This window comes from Sorex fumeus, unplaced genomic scaffold, assembly GCF_029834395.1.
Source record: "Sorex fumeus unplaced genomic scaffold, SorFum_2.1 ptg000094l, whole genome shotgun sequence".
Taxonomy (NCBI): domain Eukaryota; kingdom Metazoa; phylum Chordata; class Mammalia; order Eulipotyphla; family Soricidae; genus Sorex; species Sorex fumeus.
Genome location: NW_026606151.1, coordinates 21,175,909 through 21,198,480, shown reverse-complemented (window position 1 = coordinate 21,198,480; position 22,572 = coordinate 21,175,909). Strand labels below are relative to the sequence as shown.

General features: G+C 47.5%; 3 protein-coding genes and 2 non-coding genes across 5 annotated transcripts; 4 read left to right on the top strand and 1 right to left on the bottom strand.

The window, feature by feature from the left end:
• The first annotated feature begins 9,277 nt into the window (after positions 1–9,277).
• Positions 9,278–9,348, top strand: TRNAG-GCC (transfer RNA glycine (anticodon GCC)). The gene has a single exon. It is a non-coding gene; the product is annotated as a tRNA-Gly (tRNA).
• Positions 9,349–9,725: 377 nt separating this feature from the next.
• On the top strand, positions 9,726–9,797 carry TRNAM-CAU (transfer RNA methionine (anticodon CAU)). Its single transcript has one exon. It is a non-coding gene; the product is annotated as a tRNA-Met (tRNA).
• A 2,114-nt stretch (positions 9,798–11,911) lies between these two features.
• On the bottom strand, positions 11,912–12,341 carry LOC130040251 (histone H2B type 1-C/E/F/G/I). Its single transcript, XM_056132275.1, has one exon. The coding sequence runs from the start codon at positions 12,339–12,341 to the stop codon at positions 11,961–11,963; it is 381 nt and encodes a 126-aa protein (XP_055988250.1). The 3' UTR covers positions 11,912–11,960.
• A 298-nt stretch (positions 12,342–12,639) lies between these two features.
• Positions 12,640–13,032, top strand: LOC130040248 (histone H2A type 1-D). The gene has a single exon (XM_056132271.1). The coding sequence runs from the start codon at positions 12,640–12,642 to the stop codon at positions 13,030–13,032; it is 393 nt and encodes a 130-aa protein (XP_055988246.1).
• Positions 13,033–13,963: 931 nt separating this feature from the next.
• Positions 13,964–14,386, top strand: LOC130040253 (histone H3.1). Its single transcript, XM_056132277.1, has one exon. It carries the CDS (start codon positions 13,976–13,978, stop codon positions 14,384–14,386), a length of 411 nt encoding a protein of 136 aa, XP_055988252.1. The 5' UTR covers positions 13,964–13,975.
• The last annotated feature ends 8,186 nt before the right edge of the window (positions 14,387–22,572 follow it).

The window sequence follows — 22,572 nt, the reverse complement described above, 5'->3', positions numbered from 1 at the left end:
GCGGCATCTGCAGTGCTCGTGGGAGAATTATTTCAATCTTCCATAGGCTCTGGAAGAATTGCTTAGAGAGTAAATCTAACTACTTCACCTTCTTACTGGGACATCCAGTTGGCTGGGGACAGTTGTCCTCACGCTGCTTGACACTCATTTCTGAGCTCAGTGTTGAGTAATGTTAAATAATGCCTCTCAATATGGCAGGCATCATGGAGAGGCGCTTACAGAACAGGCTTTGGATTGAATCGAGGCCCCACAGGATACTGTTTTCTGTTACTGGTCAACTGAACCCCCAGACACCTCCGTTTCCTCTTTAGGAAAGCAAAGATAATAGAACCCTACTTCACAGGATTGTTGTGAAGATCAAATCAGGACATCTGAAGCATGCTAGCCCCCTGACTTTAGAGAAGTGACCATTTTCATCTTTTACACTGTTTGACACGGTGCTCATAACAGACTTAAGTAATTCATATCTGATAGAAACTGATCAGAGCTCACATTCTTCTCGTGATGCATTCAGCAGAGTTTGCCTGACTAAATCAGGAAAACTGTAATCTAGTCTTCAGGCCGGTGAAGTTCAGCTGAATCAACAATGTTGAGTCACTATTATAGCTAAATTTCAAGCTCTGGCTCAGCAAATCGTGACTATTTTAGGACTTGCACAAGCCATTTTTTGAGGCCTGTCAAAGGCCCAGCTCAATCAATGTGGTGGGCAATAAAAAAAAAATTTTTTTTTTAAATCATAAGGCAAGCAAGCCGTAAGTATAGAGATTTGAGGGTTAGAGGTTAAGAGATTTGAGGGTTAGAGGTTAAGAGATTTGCATATCAAAGAGCATGAAAGTAACCAATTCATAGTCAAAATCCTGTAACAATTCCCAACCCAGTTTTCTATTATAGACCTTGATCTCAGTCTTGTTTTCTTAAGGCGAGAGATCCAGAAGTCCATTATATCCGGAGGACGGATCTTGCTGGGACAGCACCTACCGAGGGTTAGTAATGTAGAACGCTTGGAAAGACACAAAGTAAGGGGAATTCCAAGATCTCTGCCAGAGGATCTGTTCTGGGAACAGCCAAACTTCTGGCCAAAGGTCCATGTTAGTGAAGATTCAAGTTTGCATTGTACAGCTGGCTCAAGCAATCACCAGTAGTTAACTGCAGAGTCTGTGAGGGCATCCTATTGACTGGGCGGCTGTGGGAGCCGCGTGGCTGGGGGTGTTTATCCTGCTTTCCAGGGTGTGGCTGGCACCTTCCTCCTGACCCAGTGACCACCTGGCTCCAGGATCCCCAGTCTCACAGTCTGAACAAGAATGTTATCTTGGAGATTACATTTGACATCTGAAGTTACATTTGAAGAAAAAATGAGCTCACATTTGAGCAGTTCACTGTTTGTGTCCGCCAGAACATATAATGCTGTGACCTCTTACCCAGAAACAGTATCAGTTACTGAACACCAAATGCTACCAGGGGATTTGAGAGGCATAAAATCTTAGATTTTTTGGCCTCGGGTGTGGGCGATCCAGAGGGTTCAATCTCCGACTCTGAAATATAAAATATTGCTTATTAAAATTCTTGAAGTCTATGAAGACTTTCTTCTAATGTTTAGTAATAAGCGGTATGATTTAATAAACTATAGCTTTAATATTAAAAATATAAACCCTCACATTAAATATAGGAATATTAAATACTTAATATTTATAATGTAAATGTTTGAGATACTGATAATTATTAATATTACTAATATTCATTATATTACAAGTATAGTATTAATAACTAGAAAAGAATCTTTAACCTTGCCCCTAGTCCATTTATTTTTAAAGTCCATCCCCTTTTCAGTTCAAGTTTGTGAGAAGTTATTCCATGTATAGCATCTAAAGTAATTTTGATTTCAAAATGCCATGTTCATCTTGACTTTTATAAAGAACTTGAAACTTGGGGTCGGAGAGAGAGTACATTGTGCAAAGTGGTTGCCTTGCTCCTGGCCGATCCAGGCTTGAACCCCAGCATGTGCTATGGTCTCCAGAATCAGGAGCATAGCTGGGTGGGTGTACACCCAGCCCCATCAGACACCCCCCTACCCTCCACCCCTGCCAAAAAAAAAGAAAAATAGAACATGAACCGCTAAATTCTAATTTTAAGAAGAAATCTCCTCATATGGGCATGTTTTCTGATTGTCTTTGGCAACATACCAATATTATAATTGTTTTACCAAGTGCATATATACCAAGATAGAAGTGGGATAATGGATAAATAGACATAAAAAGTCCTACATTTATATGTGAAGTGAAAAAGGTAAAATGATAGTGGCTCTTATAACAGATTATATTGACTTTCATTTTGTCCGTGGTATACTTTTGTGTTCTATCACTTTCTATCGTCAAAATAACTTGGAAAAAAAAGTAGCTGACTAAGATGAGGGATTATAGATCTTCCCTCTAGCCCCAGTGTTGACTTGGGAGTTTCCAATACCTCACTTTTTACACTTGCTTTCCTCATAACGCTGCACCCTGGGTAATGACAGCTCATCAAAGTTATTCTAAGAAATTTAAAAAAAAATTCTGGGGCCAGTCCATCAGGTAAGGTGCATTCGCCTTGCATGGTCAACCCTGGCTAGACCAGGAATAAACCCTGGACCCATCAGGGTAGGGCTCAGAAACAACTGAGATACTATGTCATTGGTATAGAATCAGTATTTTAAAGGGTTCAGAGCTATTGGACAGTGGGTAAGGAGCTTGTCTTGTGTGGAGTCAACTCAGGTTCAATCCCCAGCATCCCATCTGGTCACCAACACTGCTAAGAGTAGTTCCTGAGTGCGGAGCCAAGAGGAAGCCCTGAGCACGACTAGGTGTGCCTGTGATTCGGAAAACGTCTTTATATCTTTTTGTTTGTTTGTTTGTTTGTTTGTTTGCATTCAATGTGCTCATAGGATTTGAGTGACTGTGTTATAAAATGACACTGACTTTCATTTTGTCCAACATATACTTTTGTGTTTTTCACACTTTGAGTGTGCTATTTTTTGTTTGTCTGTTTGGGGGGCTGTGCCTGGCAGTGCTCTAGGTTTGCTCTGGGCTCTGGGCTCGGGGATCACTCCCGGGGGGTGCCCAGGGGATCGTGTGTGGTGCCGGGGATGGGACCCGTGTTCTCCAAGTGCGAACCAAGCGCCCTACTCTCCGCACCCCAAGCGGAGTCAGCAACAAGGAACCTGTGTTCAGTTTCTGATTTTACCAATGATCAGGATCAGTAGTTTAAACTCCTGAGAATGGGGAGGCCGAGTTCCCTGGCCTAAGACGTGCTTCCCAGGTACTCCAGGAAGTCTGCCGGGAAGAGTCACCCTGCCCTTCCATAAGCAGTTACCTGCCAAAGAGAATCTCCTCCCGCGCAGAGGGAGCGGCTCCTTCAGGCAGTTCAGTTTCCGCCTTGCAGGGAAGCTCCAGCGTGGCTCCAGGATCGGGAAACCCTCTCCCCGCAGAGCCCCCACACTCTCCCGGGCCGTGGCTCCGTCCAGTCCAGCCTCTCCAAACCCGTCTTCAGCAGAACCACCGCGATGGCCCAACGGACTCTTCTGGGGACCCTAACGGTCCGCCCTGCCTCTTGCAACCGTTCTGGCCTCGAGGGCCCCACCCGGGCCAACTGCCGGGGAGGGGGTGGGGGTGGGAGGGGCCATTCCAGGCTCGCCCTGGGGCTAGACGCTGCTGTCCACCTGCTAGGCTGCCCAGACCAAGCCCGCCGAAAGGGCAGGCCACTCTGTCCTGGCCGGGTTGGTTGTGGATTAGGAACCCAGTTGGCTGTGCATCTGGGACCCGCTTTCTGCCTTGCCACCCAAAACTTCCAAGGAGTTTCCTCCCATCCCACCGGAGTACTGGTTTTTCTCCTCAAGTTTTCTCCCCTACATTTGTCAGTCATTTGGGGGGTAGCACCCCAGTTACCCTTAGATTTGCTTTCTACAGCTTCTATTATCCAAGGGCAACTGGAGTCCAAAATTAAGAGCAGTGTGTGTGTGTGTGTGTGTGTGTGTGTGTATGTGTGTGTGTGTGTGACAGAAAGGGGGGAAGAGAGGGAGAGAGAGGTGTGTGTGTGTGTGTGAGAGAGAGAGAGAGAGAGAGTATATACAGGAGTGAGAAAGCAAGAGGACGCAAAAGCACATTGATTACCATGTATTCTGACGGTTGTTCCATTTTTATTTCTTACTGGGCCTAAATTACAAATTGAACTTTAGCATGATCTGTTTGGGTTTCAGGCAGGCAGAGGGGCTACTGTGGAAGTAACGAGTGTCCCCTATTCTGTTTATTTCATCTGTTGGTTAGTTTAGCAATACCACACTTTTAAATAGTTTATAAGAAATCTTACTATCAGGTCACCAAGACCTTACTTTTGGCTATGCATTATGGGTGAAGTTGTATTGCTCTTTGGGGCTCTACATCCTTCCCCAGGAAAGGGCTGAGTTTATCACCCCCAATTATGCCATTCTGATCAGAGAAATTATTCAGGCTTCAAGGCAACTGAGAAAAAGAAGTCGCGAGAAAGCTATTTCTGGGCTGGAGAGAGTTCAATGGGGAGGGGCTGGTGACATAGGAGCCATTGCGGGTCTGTCCCAGGCCACGATTCCCAGGTTCTCCAATATTTTCAAGAAGTAAAATACTGACCAACAAGATGCTCAGACTCAGAATCGGAAAGTAGAAAAGTTTATTGGAAAATAGAAGAGAAAGGAAAAGGGAGTCCCCAAGTGGGAGTTGCTAAGTATAGGACCAAGTTAAAGATATTGTTTTGTGTAGGCCCTTCTAAAGGCTCCTTGCATTTCTTACCAGTTAGCAAGTGTACAAAATACACCCAAAAGTCACAGAAAAGTCACAGGAATGTCTGGCGGGCCTAACTCTCCTGGCATTCACTGTATGACTGTATCACTATCACTGTCATCCCGTTGTTCATCGTTTGCTCGAGTGAGCACCAGTAACATCTCCTTTTGTCCCAGCCCTGAGATTTTAGCAGCCTCTCCTTACTCGTCCTTCCCAATCATGCTATATTGGAGGCTCTTTCAGGGTCAAGGGAATGAGACCTGTTATTGTTACTATTTTTAGCATATCGAATACATCACAGGGAGCTTGCCAGGCTCTGTCGTGCCTCCTGGCATTAGTGCCCCTTTTATCAGTCTCCCTGTCAGCCTGGCTTCAAGGCAGAACTTTATGGTCCTGGGATGTTCTGGGAAGTTGCTGAGACAGGACCTTGGATGAAATGTGTGTCAGGTGCATGGCAAGAGGAAACTGTGACTTCTTTCCCTGGCTTGGGGAAACTGATCTCCACATTATTGCCATCTGTCAGCCTAGGCTCCAGGGCAGAGTTTTATGGTCAAGGAAAATTCAAGGAACACTGACACATGGCCTTGATGAAATGTGTCTTGTGGATGGGGAGAGATGGAACCGTTGCAAGTCAACACTGTGGCTGCCTCTTTCAGCACTCTGGCAGGTGGCTAACCCCACGTCCTGCATACAGTTCGTCCTTGAGCCTGAGCCCAGAGTCAGGAGTAACCGGTGGGTGTGGCACAAAAACACAACCAGTTTCTCCTCTCTGCTGGACAGAAAAAAAAAAAGTTGTCATCTGAGACAACTCTTGAGAGAGTTTCTCCTTCCCAGCAACTACAAACAGCTTCATTTGAGTTGTCCCCATCCTAGCTTTTTAATACTCTTTTCGAGACTGGGAACTTCACAGTTTTCCAAGATCATAAATTCACACCCCTGACCTTGCACTCACCGGAGAACTAAGAGATAAAAGGGCAGCATCTCGGCCTATAGTGAAATATAGAACCCAAAAGGCTTTAAATAATCAGGCAGTCCCCACCAGCCTGAGTGGGAATGCAAGGTGTTAATCTGCTCTTTTTTTCCCCCATTTTATTTATTTTAATTTTTTTAACTGAATATCCGTGAGATAGACCATTACAAAGCTGTTCATAGTGGGGTTTCAGTCATACAGTCATACAATGATCCACCACCCAGCCCTCCACTAATGTACATTTCCATCACCAATGTCCCCTGTTTCCCTCCCACCATCTCCCAACACCCCACCCCCACCCCAGCCTCCCTCTACGCCAGGCACTTTCTCTCTCTCTCTCTCTCTCTCTCTCTCTCTCTCTCTCTCTCTCTCTCTCTCTCTCCTTTTCCTTTTGTGCATTATGTTTTGCAATACAGATGCTAAGAAGTCATGGTGTTTGTTCAGAGCATTCAGTATTTTTATCAGGACGGTAAAAATCAGATGGGCTGGTCACGTAATGAGATTTAGAAACGACCCCTGGACTGGAGCTGTTACCGACTGGATTCCAGGGGATGTCAAAAGACCGCGTGGCTGCCCACCTACCAGATGGTCAGACTTCTTCGTCAAGATCATGAACGATCGGTTTGAGGATCTTCGTATTCCTAGAGCGAACAGACGCCATTGGGCTACACTAGTACGCGACAGGGACAAATGGAGATGTTACTGGTGCCCGCTTGAGCAAATCGATGATTAACGGGAAGACAAGTGATCAAGTGATCAAGTGATCAGGACGGTAAGGCTGAAGTAGCTTTTTAATTGTGTGACAACTTTTTGGTGTGAATGTCACTGCCGAAGCTTCCGGAAGTACAGGGAGATAGGAAGAGGTAGCCCATCCTGACCCAGAGAAAGGCTGGAGATTTCAGTCACAAAACACACATACCAGGGGAGTATGATGCCGCCAGCAGGTCAATCTGTACCTGTGAGGTCAGTGCATCAGCAGCCTGATGGCAACATCAGATTTTCAGATACCCCAAAATTGCTGCTGTGTCTTTGGCCAGACCCCAAAAACTTGGGGCAAAGTTGACCAAGAAAGTAAATGGCCAAAAGTTAGGTATGTGGGAGACACACCCACAAACCACCTCAGGCTCAGCTATATAATTGGAGGCATGGCCTCTCTGGTTCCTGATCAAACTGCTTAATGGCCATGATCCCAGAGTCTCAGAAATGAATCTCGGAACCCAGAGGCTTTTGGCAGAAATCCGTCCTGTGCCTGCAGTAGGTTACTGGCGCTGGGCCACTCCAGGTGGGAATAGGTTTCGTACCTTGGCCCATTCCCCCTGGCGGCCTGGTGATCGCCATCCTCCAGAGGCCACTGAACAGTCAGGTTTGGGGCTGCAGTGACGAGACACACGGGGCCTCACCACAGGGGGGTGGAGCTGACTCTTTCTCCCCATCCCAACGAGACCCCGAGTCGCCGCCTACAAACGGCCTCTCTGGCTCCTGATCAAGCTGATTAATGGCCATGTGTGTTAATCTTATTTTAACACAAATGGGTCTTAAATTAACATCTCTGGGAAACAAATGGGACTTTGTTTGATAAGTAACACAAAGGTCCAACTTTTCTATAAAAAAAAAACCCACAAACCATACTTAACTTAGTCCTTTACTATGTTCCTCCCTGGCTGGGGAGTTTCTTTCTCTTCATCTTTTTAATAAACATTTCTATCTTTCCAACTCTGAGTCTGAGTATCTATTACCAAATATTTTCGTTCTGAAAAATATTGAAGGATTTGAGAACTGTGAGCCCACCCAGAGACCCACCTCCACACCACTGCTGAGTGAAAGAAGGCGGGAAAGATAGGGAAGGCCCAGGATTATGGGGGCTCCTTTTATATCCTTGTAACAGTGGAGGGTGAGTGAGCACTTTTCACTGAGTTTAAAATTAATGCAGGAGGGCTTGAGCAATAGTACAGTGGGTAGGGTGTTTACCTTGCACACAACCCACCTGGGTTTGATCCCAGCATCCCATATGGTCCCGGCGTACCGCCTGGGGTAATTCCTGAGTGAAGAGCCAGGAGTAACCCCTGAACATCACCAGCTATGACCCAAAAGTCCATTGCTAGGACTTTAGGATGACCGTAGGATGGTATTTTGACCTTTAGTTTTACTAAAAACTTCTTTCCTACTTTTTTCTGATTGATTTTTCCCTCCCAGGAAGTCATTATTTACATCCCAAAGGAATGTGGTCTTCATGCCTTTGGGCTGTTTCAGGGTTGAAGGTCCTGGTAACTTCTTTTAATCACTTTTAGATTACTGAAGGAAAAACTCACTTTACTAATGAGGGCCCCATCTATCTGCTACAAGAACGTGTTTTAAGGTGACAAATTCTGCTCCTGGGTAAATATCTTTCTTCTCATATATCTCAGAAAAACTGGAGCAGGGATACTTGTCCTAGGCCAAACCTAAAGCTGATGAGATATATGTGTGTGCACACAGGTTTCTAGGGAATACACCCAGCTTTTCAACACAACTGCTAAAGCCACAACAAAAAGAACCAAAATGGAGTCCTTCATGCCAAGCTCTGCCTAAAGTAACTGAAGTTCCAACTTCTCCCCCAAAGGCAACACTAAACCAACTGAAGGATGTTCAGTGCCAACACTCCCAAAGCCTAGCATTTTGGGCTAATTAAATGCAGATCAGTTCATGCTAAGGCCAATGGAGCAGATTGGCTCCCTTAATTAGCAGAGTGAAAATTGGGGGTGTTTATTAACAGCATATTGGGGTCGTGAACCGAACTAACCTTTCTATCAGGGTTACTTCGGCAGTAAAAACAGAACACCTGGTGCTGGTCATAAATTACCCTGCCCTGTCCTTGTCCTGTTCCCTTCTGGGAGGCCGATCCCCTGTCCAATCCCTTAGGATATACCCCTTCCCCAATTTGGCTTTAGTCTACATTTTACTTAAATTATTTAATATAACGCATCTACGCTTACTAGATAGTTGATTTGACTGCTGGCCTGAGGAGGGGTGTGGGGGCAGTCCCCCAGGTCACCGTTGGGCGGTCATCTGCAGGAGAAACGGCCCTATCCGCGCCCCCCAACCCCCTAAAACCTTCATTGTCCCGCCACTCTCCTTCCCGACCATCAAAAGCCTCCGTTTTGCACAACGCCTAGTGCATCTCCTAGAACAGCGCCTCCCGTCACCCCCCAAGTCTCTCCCGCCTCCCCAGCATGCCGGGGGCATTCAACTCGGGGACCCCGGGATCCCCCTGGCTCCGCCGCGGCGCCAGGAAAGCCGAAACCCGAAGCTGCGAGGGCGCGCGTCGGCCGGGAGGGGGCGCTGGGCCCGCCCGCGTCCGGCAGTTTGCAGCATCGTCGTGTCGCGCCCGGCCGGAGGGGCAAGGAAGAAGGGAGCGGGCGCGCGCGAGGGCGGGTCGGGAAGAGGGGAACTGGGAAGCGCCATCTAGGGAGGGGCAAAGTCGGGCCCAGCACGCTAGCAGGTAGGAAGAAACTTCAAGGGTTTCTAACATTCTTCCACTATCGAAGCATTGGTGGTTCAGTGGTAGAATTCTCGCCTGCCACGCGGGAGGCCCGGGTTCGATTCCCGGCCAATGCAACGCTGAAGCTTTTCTTTTTTTTTTTTTCCTCAAAATTAACTTCAAACCTCGAACTTCAGAAAATGCCCTTTTTGAACTCGGATCTTTTTTTTTAAATTCCAATTTTGCCTCACTCAAACATTCGTGCCTCTAATCAAGTTGCTATTGCTGTGTGAGAGCGGCAGTAGGGCGACGGACTGTTTTCCTGCCAGAAGCACTGTGATTTGGGACTCAGGCGATTTGGAGGTGAAATACCGATTGATTAGTTCTGTGGTTTAGAGCAGGAATAATATCAGCGGCAGGCTTTGAAAAGGAAAATAAAACTATTTCAAAGGACTTGCGACCTTTCAAAGACGATCTCTCAAAGGAGCTACTTAAACCCCCGATGGCGGAAGTCAGCAGAGTGGCGCAGCGGAAGCGTGCTGGGCCCATAACCCAGAGGTCGATGGATCGAAACCATCCTCTGCTAGCTGTTAGTTTTTTTCCAAAATCTGGAGAACCAAAATTTTCCAAAGTCTGGAGACCTGAAACTTAATCTTTTTAAGAGACCAAGACTGTATTTAATCAATGACGGCAGAGGTGAAAATATCACACCAGGGAAATTTAAAAAATAAGTATTTCACAACCAGGTATCTATCCGCATTTTGGAAGGGAGTTACAATGTGGAAGGAAGTGGTCCCTCCGGAGGAGGGGGGGGGGTGCTGAAGGGTGGGAAAGTGTTGTACGTGAAATCATATCAGTAACAGGACTGTAAAACACAGAGTCTGAATTTATACACACACACACACACACACACACACACACAAAATGCCTGTCATAAAGACAGACTGGTGGGTGGGAGGGAAATTGGGGACACTGGTGGAGGAAAGTTGACACTGGTGAAGGGACTGGTGATGGAATGTTGCATGCCTGAAACCCACTCATGAAAAATTGTAATGCACGATGACTAAGAAACTCTGCACAATGTCGTGTATAGAGCATTTATTTTTATCAGTATTATCTCCCATGTAGGATAAATACTCACGTGGAAAGATTTTTATACTTTTTGTCTGGTTACTGTAGTATCTGGAACACGGTTTGACACCTCTTAGACCCGGGTTGTGTAGACACTGGTGATAGGTGCTGGCTGTCTTCCCTCCACTCACACCTCTTCCTCCGCCTTCCTCTTCCTCTTTGTCTCTCCGGACCCTCCACCCCCTCCCCTCCGATTAGTGTCTTGGATAAACTTAGTTAAATCTTGCCTTAAAGGGAGACAAATTTTTCTACCCAAACTTACCCACTTAGTAGAGAGTTGAAACAACTTGTGAAGTGCCAGGGAACTGCGCTTCTGCCTTTCTGCCACGAGATGGCAGACGAGGGCAGCAGTTCTCGTCCGCACCCGCCGAGGGCACTTAGCCTCGGCTCATCTGAGCTGCAAATTTCTCTAACCGCAAGAAGAAAGGGAAGGGGCTCGGAAGCCACCAGCAAATTCAAAGTACAGGATGCAGTGAAAGGAAGGCTCTCTATCCCTCGGGTATCTTGTGGGCCGGAGGAACCGGGCAATTGAAAACCTCATTTTAGAGATGTGACCGATAGACCTGCACATTTTACATAAATTTTCAGTGACATCGTGGCTGACCGTAGATGTGACGGGGACTTATCCACACCCACTTATTCACACCGGGAGTATGTTTGCGTATTGTAAAAACAATTAAAAACAATATACGGACCAGGGAAAGACTTTTTGGCAGAAGACGCCAAAGGAGCTAACAACGCTTTAGAAACTCTGCAGAAAGACGCAGGAGAGGAAACGGAAGGACTTTCCCATCACGCCCCCTGTTTCTGGCTCCTACCTAGCCCGCGCTTTTATTTAACGTTCCCACTTCATCCACCATCTCTGTGGCCTCTCTGGGGTCCATTTCTCCTTGAAAACGACTTTCTAACTTCTGTCCAAGTTTCCTAACCCTGGGCTCAAACCTCAAGGTTAAAAGCTCTCTCCTGCCTGGCGAGTACTTGCATATTTCCCTCCAAACATCCTGGCGATTAAACACTGGCTTTCCCAACTAGCTGAGCTCAAAATTTTAAGGATAACTCCTTAATTAGCTTCCCACAGTTTGCATGTTCCTCTGGTTTAGCACTCCCGCCGCTCAGCTCGTCTCCGTAGGGCAGTGCCTAACTGAATGAACTTCTTCCAGGATCCCCAAAAAAAAAACACAGAACCCTGAATTTACAAGTGGCTCCAGAGGCCGGTGCTGTGTGGCATTGTTAAAATTACTCACCTTTTGCCTTGTTTTTTTCAGCGGGAAACTTTCAAAAGAAGCAAGCGGACTCGAATCTGGCAAACCGCGTTTAAAGGCGGGCTTTTCAAAAATTGCCGCTAACCAATTAGAAGCGGCCGGGAGGGACGGGCTCGTTTCAGTAAAGTGAAACCAAAAACAAAGTGAACTAAAAAGTATATGTACTTAGGTACTTCTAAGTTACATCGCAGACAAAACTAATTACCCAAGTAATGCACGATGTGCACTTACTGTCTTGTGCATCCCCTGACCTTAAAGGCAGCCGATTATAAAACTCGTGCCAGCTATTTTACTGCAACTGTGAGTGGCTCTGAAAAGAGCCTTTGGTTTGTGATGTGAAGACGCTTACTTGTAGTTTACTTGGAGCTGGTGTACTTGGTGACGGCCTTGGTGCCCTCGGACACGGCGTGCTTGGCCAGCTCCCCGGGCAGCAGCAGGCGCACGGCCGTCTGGATCTCCCGCGACGTGATGGTCGAGCGCTTGTTGTAGTGCGCCAGGCGGGACGCCTCGCCGGCGATGCGCTCGAAGATGTCGTTGACGAACGAGTTCATGATGCCCATGGCCTTGGACGAGATGCCCGTGTCGGGGTGCACCTGCTTCAGCACCTTGTACACGTACACCGAGTAGCTCTCCTTGCGGCTGCGCTTGCGCTTCTTGCCGTCCTTCTTCTGCGCCTTGGTCACGGCCTTCTTGGAGCCCTTCTTGGGGGCAGGAGCGGACTTGGCGGGTTCAGGCATGGTGCAGAAAACCTGAATGGGATCAGGAAAACGAAGTGACGATAAGCCAGGCTCGCCCCTTATATGCAAAACTTTTATGTAAATGAAGTCTCGTAATACGTGCATGTGATTGGAGGCCGCTTGAATGACGTTGCGTCAATATTGGCCAATCAGAAAAAGCGTAAGAAGCCCTTCAGCTTAAAACGGAACTGCGAGTTTAGCCAATGACTCAGCTCCTTTTTCGCGCCTTGCTGCAACTATAAAGGGTGCGGTTTGCAACTCAGGCTTCAATTGCATCTGCATCTCATCGTACCACACCATGTCTGGACGCGGCAAGCAGGGTGGCAAGGCTCGCGCTAAGGCCAAGACCCGCTCTTCCCGAGCCGGCCTGCAGTTCCCCGTGGGCCGCGTGCACCGGCTGCTCCGCAAGGGCAACTACTCGGAGCGGGTGGGCGCCGGCGCCCCGGTCTACCTGGCGGCCGTGCTCGAGTACCTGACGGCCGAGATCCTGGAGCTGGCGGGCAACGCGGCCCGCGACAACAAGAAGACGCGCATCATCCCGCGCCACCTGCAGCTGGCCATCCGCAACGATGAGGAGCTCAACAAGCTGCTGGGCAAAGTCACCATCGCGCAGGGTGGCGTCCTGCCCAACATCCAGGCCGTGCTGCTGCCCAAGAAGACCGAGAGCCACCACAAGGCCAAGGGCAAGTAAAGACTGAAGCCGAAGCCCTACTTACACCAAAGGCTCTTTTCAGAGCCACCCACAATTTCGGCAAGAGATCTGAACACTCTGAAGTTCTAGGGATAAGTAGCCCATTAAGTTTTAGGTATAAAAATGAATTTATTCCATCTCCCATTTAGTTTAATTCATCCAACAAAACTTTAGTAGTTTCATGAAAGCACTCATCTGTCCCTCGCAGCACCCCACTTTGCCACTGAAACAAGCTTCATAAAATGTACATTTAAAAAAGTACTGAAAATGCCATTGTTTGCAGAGCCTGGAGTCCCATGAACTGAAACCGGGAAAATCAGCTACTTTGTGGGGACTATAATTGACCAATGAAAATCCATTATAATGGTGATAATCTCGCGATTTACATATTACGGTCCTAGTAGCTGATGCAAACAAAGCTTTATCCTACAGTGACCAAAATAGCTTTGGCCTTTAACTATCGCCTCCAGCGAACCAGTGCGCTAGTTTATTTAAATTGCTCTATGTGTTGGTACAACTATTAAAAAAGCCTAAGGCAATGCAATTGTGAAGCAACTTTTTTGGAGACAAAATGAATATATTTTGCTGTAGTTTCCCCTTGCTTCACCTAGAAAGAGAAAAATGCGAAAGAAAAATGCACTTATTATCAATTTGGGCGCAGGCTTAGACCGAGTCCAGGTTAGATCCTAGTTTCACGTACACGCTTTATTTGAAAACAGTCAGCTCACAGGGCGTATGGCCACAAGTTCTTGTAAAAACAGACGAGAAGAAGCACAGGAAAAGGAAAGCGGTGTCTGAGATGAAAAGAGCGCCGCTTGAAGGAAAGACCAATCAGATTACTCCTGCGACACAGTTCTGACCAATCAGGATCGGATGGTGAGTATAAAGCCGGGTTCAGGCGCCAACTCCAAACGCTTGTTCCAGAAGCGCAGAAGAGGTTGCTATGGCCCGCACCAAGCAGACGGCGCGCAAGTCGACCGGCGGGAAGGCGCCCCGCAAGCAGCTGGCCACCAAGGCGGCCCGCAAGAGCGCGCCGGCCACGGGCGGCGTCAAGAAGCCGCACCGCTACCGGCCCGGCACCGTGGCGCTGCGCGAGATCCGCCGCTACCAGAAGTCCACCGAGCTGCTCATCCGCAAGCTGCCGTTCCAGCGGCTGGTGCGCGAGATCGCGCAGGACTTCAAGACCGACCTGCGCTTCCAGAGCTCGGCCGTCATGGCGCTGCAGGAGGCCTGCGAGGCCTACCTGGTGGGGCTCTTCGAGGACACCAACCTCTGCGCCATCCACGCCAAGCGCGTCACCATCATGCCCAAGGACATCCAGCTGGCCCGCCGCATCCGCGGGGAGCGGGCGTAGATTCTTCCCCGACATCCCCTAACCACCCAAAGGCTCTTTTCAGAGCCACCTTCATTTTCATTTTGAAGACTGTTAACACTAGACTCATTATTACGCAAATTTGGGGCAGAGCCGAGGCATGTGGGTAAAAGAATTGGGTCTATTTTGCCCTTAGCACAAGTAACATCTCCGGTTTAAAAACCCGCGCTTGGTGGTTGGAGCGGTAGCACAGTGGTTAGGGCTTTTATTGAACACGGCAGACCCGGGTTCGATTCCCAGCCTTCCCGAAGCACGGCTAGGAGTAATCCCTGGTGAGACCCAAAAAGCAAAATAAATATACAATTGTACAATTGTTAAAAATAAAGGTTGGACGCTTTGTTCTTGATCTTACTCATAATCATAGCCTGTATGGAACCTCGCGGACTGATCAGGCTGGGCCGGGCAATTTCAGTTCATTGAATTTTTTTTCCTTTTTGGGTCACACTCTGCGATGCTCAGGTGTTACTCCTGACAGTCCTCGGGAAGCCATATATGGGGTGCTGAGAATTTAACCCAGGTCAGCGGCATTCAAGGCAAACGCCCTACCCGCTGTGCTATCGCTCCAGCCCGCCTTTGAACATTGTATTAATTTTCTCTCTCTCTCTCTCTCTCTCTCTCTCTCTCTCTCTCTCTCTCTCTCTCTCTCTCTCTCTCTCTCTCTCCTTTCCCCCTCTCTGCCTCCTTCCCCTGTACTATGTCAGTCTGACCAGCGGACTTGGCCTGCTGTTTTGCTTCTAGTAAAAACTTATACCACCTCACATCCCACCCCACCTCACAGCTGGGTCCATCCAGCAGTTTGATCACCTCCAGCAAGTCCCTGGAGGAGAAAAACCTCTTTCTCTTGCCCAAACAGGACTCTGACATCGTTGATTTTGTTTGTTTGTTTAGGGGCCACTCCCTGCTGTACTCAGGATTTACTCCCAACTAGGATTATCAGATTACCGTTAATTCTTCCCCACCCCTCCCAGGCTGTCCCTTAAGGACCGGATTTGAATTAGGCCCATTCAAACCTAACAACACAATGAATTTGCCAGTCCGGATGTTGAGAACCACTAGGAGGAGGGGCTTGAGCCATAGTACAGCGGGTTGGGCGTTTTCCTTTCACATGGCTAACCCAGGTTGGATGCCTAGCACGTCGATGGACTCCTGATACTAAATCGAGAACACTGTCAGGTGTGGCCCAAAAACCAAAAGCAGAAAAGAGCTCTGAGGTGGCATTGTATATATTAACCAAAATTCTTTTACTTGTTAAAGTTATTGCTCTAATTCTTAAAAACATCACTTAAATAAGGACAAAAACATCCTTGTAAGTAACCAAAAAGTTTAAAAAAAAAAAACAGAATCCATATGCGATTTGGTCTTGAGTAATCAGAAGCTGCAGTCTCGATGCTGACTAAGGGACTGACAGCAAATATCGTGCCCAAAAGAGTGGGATAAAGTGTCCCAGACCCCAAGCAGCGTAAAGGGCCATTTGTTCCCAGGTGAACTAAATCTATCTAATTCTCTCTCTGATGAAATTGTTCCTTTCCCCGGCACCCATTCTGGCCGCATCGCGCTCTCCCTTTGGACAGATGGATGTAATGGTATCTCATTTTCCTCATAAATCCATAGGATGTGGGGAAGTTGCTTTGATTTTGATGTAAACATAAGTGATAATTGCAGCTAATCGTGCATGATGTAATTGACACTGTGGACTGTAGTTTTGGAGTCTGAAGCAGCCTCAGTTTTTGAACCATTTGTCGAGTGGGGTAGAGTGCCACGACCGTCACAATCCCTGCACCCACCGCAACGAGCGATGAGATGAACTCCTGTCCTGCTTCCCTCTGCGTCTCTGCTACCGTGTCACTGAACTTGGACGTGACACCAGCACCATCGAGGGGGAGGCCGTCCTCGTCAGCCCACCCCCCCCCAAATACACACACCATTCTCTCTTGCAGGGAGACTGAAGGAAACAAGAGCGCCCATCCTTGCAAGGAGACTGGCTGGTGCCCATCATCCTTGTTCCCTGTGGCACGGGTGTCATCTTAGTTGTGTGCCCAGGAAGCTGTGGCTGGCAGCTGAGGTTGGAGATTGCAGCAGGCACCACCACACTGGGCAACTTTGATCCCATCACCGAGATCTACAGGGATCTCAACAGGCCAAAGAACCCTAATTGGGGTGATATCCCAAAAGTTAAAGATTAAGAAAGTGGTGGAATTTCTCCCAAGCTTGCAATAATTTGAAATAATCTGCATGCATGCTGAAGTGACAAATCTGGACATCTGGACATCCTTAAGAACATGAAATAAAAGTAAAGCAGTGAGCTTACTCCCCTCCCTTTCTTCCCCACAGAAACTTTAGAACTTTCACTCCTCCACTTCTACCTTTCCCCTGATGGTAAAAAAAAAAAAAAAAAAAAAAAAAATCCTATAAAAATATATTTAAGAGACTGGCAAAATATTAGAGTGGGCAGAGAGCCTGACTTCCAAACAGCCTACATAAGTTCAAATCCATGCTCCCCCTATGGTGCTCCAAGCCCACCAGGAGTGATCCCTGTGTACAGAGAAATAAATTCTTAGCACCACCTCTTGTGCTCCCTCAAAAAAAAAAAAAGGAAAGAAAGAAAGAAAGAAAGAAAGAAAGAAAGAAAGACCACGATGTAGTTAAGCAATGAAATAGGGTTCCAACCATGAACTAGAAAAAGAGAGAAAATAGATGTTTGGTTCCTGATGGTATCCCATAGACCACTGAGGGCAATGTTGCAGAGGGGACTGATAGATTTGGGAACCCAGTCTGGCACAGACGAAGGGACAGAGATGAATAAAGTGAAGGAAATAAGAGAAGATTATTGGGGTGTACTCTCAGGTGGAAAGCGATGAACCTCTGGTGAGTCTGGGGTAGAGTCACGCCCTGGAAGAGACTGAGGGGGCTTTTAAGTTGTCTTGGGCAGGAAAAGGGGAGAAGGGAACAAAGACCAGAGGAACCGGTGTGCTGGGTCTGGCCTGTTGTCTGTAGGGGGTGGACGTGAGGAATGTGGAATGCATCCTGGTGGCTTCCTGTCCGGGTGGGCCCTGAGTCCTGTCTTCTGCGCTGGAGGCAGGGCGATCCCTGATTCTGGGAATGTCGCTATTACATACACCGGTTGCCATTCAGTCCCCAGCAAACCTTACAGGGACCTTATCTTGAATGTTAGAAAAAAAAAAATCTGTGTACCCCAATGACTTCACCAAATCAATAATAGGGCAGGCTGCCAGCCCATTCCCCTTTTCTGCTTTTGCTGTTTCCTTCCGGTGCCAGCCTTTCACAAACTCTGAGCCCAGCCTGAGACTAAAATGGTTTGGAGACAAGCCCATCAGTTTCTCAGGCTGCTGGCACCTGAATAAATGTTTCTGTGGGTTTTTTTGTTTTGTTTTGTTGTTTTGCATTTTGGGTCATACCCGGTGATGCACAGGGATCACTCCTGGTCCGCACTCAGGAATTACTCCTGGCGGTGCTCAGGGGACCATATGGGATGCTGGGAATCAAACCCAGGTTGGCCGCGTGCGAGACAAACGCCCTACCCACTGTGCTATCGCTCCAGACCCAAATGTATTTTTCTTACATCAACCATTTCTTCTGAAGTACTGGCTGGCCTTCGTCTGATGAGCAACAGAATCAATGGGAAAACTAATTTTCTCTGCACACTTCTTGGTCCTTGACTGAGACTCTTACACTATTTAAGAAAAGAGGGAGAAAGCAAATTTAGTGTTTCCATAAATGTTTCTCTGATCCATCTGTTAGCATGCAAGTGAATAATCTTCCCATAAAGATTATCTCTGGGTACAAAGAAGTGTACCCTCTATCCCTCTGGTTCTCGTAAGGTTGGACAAATACACAAGCTTCAGACAGAGTAACTCACTCTCAGAGCTTTAGGTGTTCAGAGATCAATTTAAAAACCTTAGCTAAGGGGCTGGAGGGATAGTACAACTGGTAGGACATTTGACTTGCAAGCAACTGCCCCTGGTTCAATCCCCAGCATCCCATCCAGTCCACTGAGCACCTGCAGGAGTAATTCTTGAGTGCAGAGCCAGAAGTTAGCCCTTAGCATCTCTGGGTATTGCCCCCAAACAAAAACAATAGCAACAACATACCCTTTGCTAAAATGGAGGAAGCAAGATCCTCACCACGGAAGATGCAGTAAATAAAAACATGCAAATTTATTTTTTTGTTTTGTTTTGTTTGCTTTTTGAGTCATACCTGGCGATGCACAGAGGTTACTCCTGGCTCATGCACTCAGGAATTGCTCCTGGTGGTGACTCGGGGGACCATATGGGATGCTGGGAATTGAACCCAGGTCAGCTGCAAGGCAAACGCCCTCCCCGCTGTGCTATCGCTCCAGCCCGCAACGTGCACATTTAAATGTTGCTTTCTCCATTTAAAAGACCGATTTGGGGAGAGAGTTCCCCTTAAAGGAGAGTCCTGTGGCTGTTTGCAAGTGTCTTTCAGGGAGTCGCTTTCATTCAGTGTGTGAAATAAAACCTTTATCTAAAACACATTTTTGTAGTTCAGGGGTCTGATGTTGTTTAAAGGGGAAGACAATACACAAGGTGAGAATAGGAAACATTTGATAAACAGATGATGATGATGATGATGATTGCCATACTTTGCAGCTGCCTCTCTGATGAAAAAGACATTTCTGGCAAGTTTTGTTCCTGATGCAGTCCTCCCGTCAAAATTCTTTTTGTTAAAGAAGTACAATTTCTCCCGAGTTGGCTGGCTCTTGATTTGCTTTTGTTGAAGGTGGCTTTGCAAAGAAGAAAGCAAAGGAGATAACCCACCTCTATGACCCAGCCTACTGGGATTGGAGTCGAGCATCCTCCACCCAGATCCTCCAAATTCCAGTAGGCGGGGGTCACACCCACCAACTGGCCCCCTGGCGCCGTGTAATCCCATCAGCGGCCAAGACTCAGAGACTATAAAAACCAGATCCCGGAACTGCGTGGCCGCGAATGACATTTTATTATGACATCGCATTCTTACTTTGACAAACTGGCAGGCTCCCGAATGTAACCTGCCCACACGGCAGAGTCTGGCAAACTCCCTGTGTCGTACCCAATATGCCAAATACCAGTAACAATGATGGGTCTCATTCTCCTAAAGAGCCTTGAATATAATCTCAAGGCTAGGATGAAAGAGATGTTACTGGGGCCTGCTCAAGGCATTCAACGAATAACAGGATGATCTGTGATCTGTGATCTGTGATGATCCATCTGTTAGCATACAAGTGGATTTCCCCCCTCCCCCCCTCCGGGCTGGTGGGTTCTAAAGAATTGTAGGATAGCACAGTGGGTAAAGCGCTTGCCTTGCACGCAGCTGACCCGGGTTCAATTCCCAGCATCCCATATGGTCCAGGAGTAACCCCTGTGCATTGCCGGGTGTGACCCAATAAACAAACTAAAAAATTGTATGAAAGATCTGCATATAAAAAACCACAGATGCTCAAGAAGTTGAAGTTTATTCTACAGCACAAGTAAATGAGTCCAGGTTCCTCAGGTACGTTGTCACTGTCTCTCTGGTCTGAATGAATTACTGCATCCTGGTGCCTCTGGTGCATCATCTGGTCTTGTCCCTACACTGTTCTTACATTTCCTGTAGGCGTTCTGGATCTGGAATCCTCTGGCAAGGAAAACTGTTACCTGTCTCCTGGTTGGTGCTTTGCTATACTGCACCTTGTCACTGGACGGCTCTAGTCCTGTACGCCAGCAGTTCCCTGTTGTCCTGGCTTTCTTGGCACTTGGCTCAAATCACTGTGCTCAGAACCTCATCACTGGGTGTAGGATGACATTGCTTTGTCCTTTCTCCCTTTCTCCACAAGGAGCTTAGGTTTATCTGGTTACACCCATCACAGTGCTTCTGAGGCACTTCCATTCCATTGTGTTTATCTGTAAAATCTTCATATGCTCTCCTCCCCACCCAGTTAATCAGCTTTCCCCCTAATCAGACTCTGTTAATTTGTAAGGTCAGATTCCTCAGAAATCTATGATTTTATATGTATGAGTGAAATATTGCCTTTCTCCTCTCCTTATGTCTTATGAACAGTTTACTTTAAAGCAATGCCCTTTTTGTATGGATACAGGAAGACCGTTAACATTATGCTTTGTAACTTAGAATTTAATTGGCTTTGAATATTGGAGTGATAGCACAGCGGGTAGGGCGTCTGCCTTGCACGCAGCCAACATGGCCGACCCGAGTTCGATTCCTCCGCCCCTCTCGGAGAGCCCGGCAAGCTACCGAGAGTATTCGATATGCCAGACACAGTAACAACAAAGTCTCCAATGGAGACGTTACTGGGCCCGCTCGAGCAAATCGATGATCAACGGGAGGGCCTTACTTTACTTACTTTACTTTATTGTTCACTCCCAGGCATCTGCTTTTTCGACTTAAGCCTCAGTTGCCCTTAGTTCCTAGCACCCCAAAAGCAGGGTCCCGATGAGGGACTGAATGGACCCAGGACAAGCGGTGAGCGACCCTGGCATCGAAATGGGCCAGGCCAAAGTGCCACGATTCTTAATATAAGTTAAGAGTTTGATCATAGACAAATGCTGTCATGATCCAAAAGTAACGACGAGACTAGGATCCTGCTAGGGAAAGACTATCTGGCCTGAGCACTGTGGTCTGAGATCAAGATGGCCCTAGGAGGGCAATTCTATAAGTTTGAGGTATTTCTTACTTACTGTATCCATACAAAATGATTTATATTATATATGCTTATATGTTCGTTGGACAAGGAGAGGAGAAACACACCCAGGGGAATCCTAGAGCAGATCTGATAATGACGATCTGTCCTAGGAGCAGATGTCCCCGAGGGAAAGCATTCTACCCCTATTGATTGTCACCACACCTATGTGTAAGCCCCAACCCCTCATGCTTGGGGATTTAACTAGACTGCGAGAGTGGGCTGGGGGATCAGTATCCAGATTCCAGAGCAAGAGGAGAAAGGGGATCAGGATCAGAATCCAGACTCCAGAGAAGGAGGATGAAGGGGGATTGAGAAAGAGAATGAAGTAGCATGGGGGAGGAAGAAGCAGGAGAGGGAGAGGAAAGAGACAGGAGTGGATTGAGAGAGGATTGGAATAAACTGCAACTAAGACCAACCAGCTGGGCCCTTGTTTCCTTCCTTTACCTGCCCATCACCATTGACCTCCCTGGGGTGGGGGAAGCAGAGTGAGACTACTGAATGCTGGCGGCGGGACAGATAGACCGCTGCTGCTGCTGTGCTGTGCTGTCGTTTTAGAGTTTACACAACTGAGGGTAAAAGCCCTGCCTGGTCGTGCTGTCTGTCTGGGTTCCAAGAGCCTACTTGGGCATAGGTAAGGAGAGAAAAAGAGGAAAAGAGATAATCTTCCTTCCATCCTTCCTTTCTGTTGTTTTTCTGGCTGGGCCTTTAATCTGCTATTCTTCCCCACACCAGTCATACCATTAGCTATTCTTTATTGGACGTCTTCAGGCTGTTGAGATTAAAATGACAGGAACAGGGGCTGGAATGATAGCACAGCAGGTAGGATGTTTGCCTAGCCTGAGGTTCAATTCCCAGCATCCCATATAGTCCCCCCAGCACTGCCAGGAGTAATTCCTGAGTGCATGAGCCAGGAGTAACCCCTGTGCATCACTGGGTGTGACCCACAAAGAAAAAAAAAGATGTAATGAGAGAGAGAGAGAGAGAGAGAGAGAGAGAGAGAGAGAGAGATCATGTCCACGAGAAAAATCAGGATTCTCACAGCAGAAAAGCCAAGAATGGCATTTGGGAGGTTCCAATATAATCCTGGTGGGAGTTATCTGCATATTGGAAAGCTAAACTGGCTGGCCCTTGTCACAGGAATGCCATGGACTCTTGAGGGACCACGAATATCCTTATCACCTTCCATTCTCCTGTAGCTTCTTTTTGATTTTGGATCACATCCAGCAGTGCTGAGCCATTAGTATTCAGGAGTTACTCCTGGTGAGGGTCAGGGTGATGTAGGCAGGTAGATAGGGAAGGTCCCCTCTCAAGGCAATGGCAAAAGCCAACCTTGCAGAAAACAGGAAAAACAGGAACTAAGGCCTGATAAGACCCTCACCTGGCGCCACCAACAGATCCAGAGAAGCTCCTGCAGGAAAGAAAGGCACAGGGCCAAGAAAGAAATTTCAAAGACCATCACCATTCCCACCCC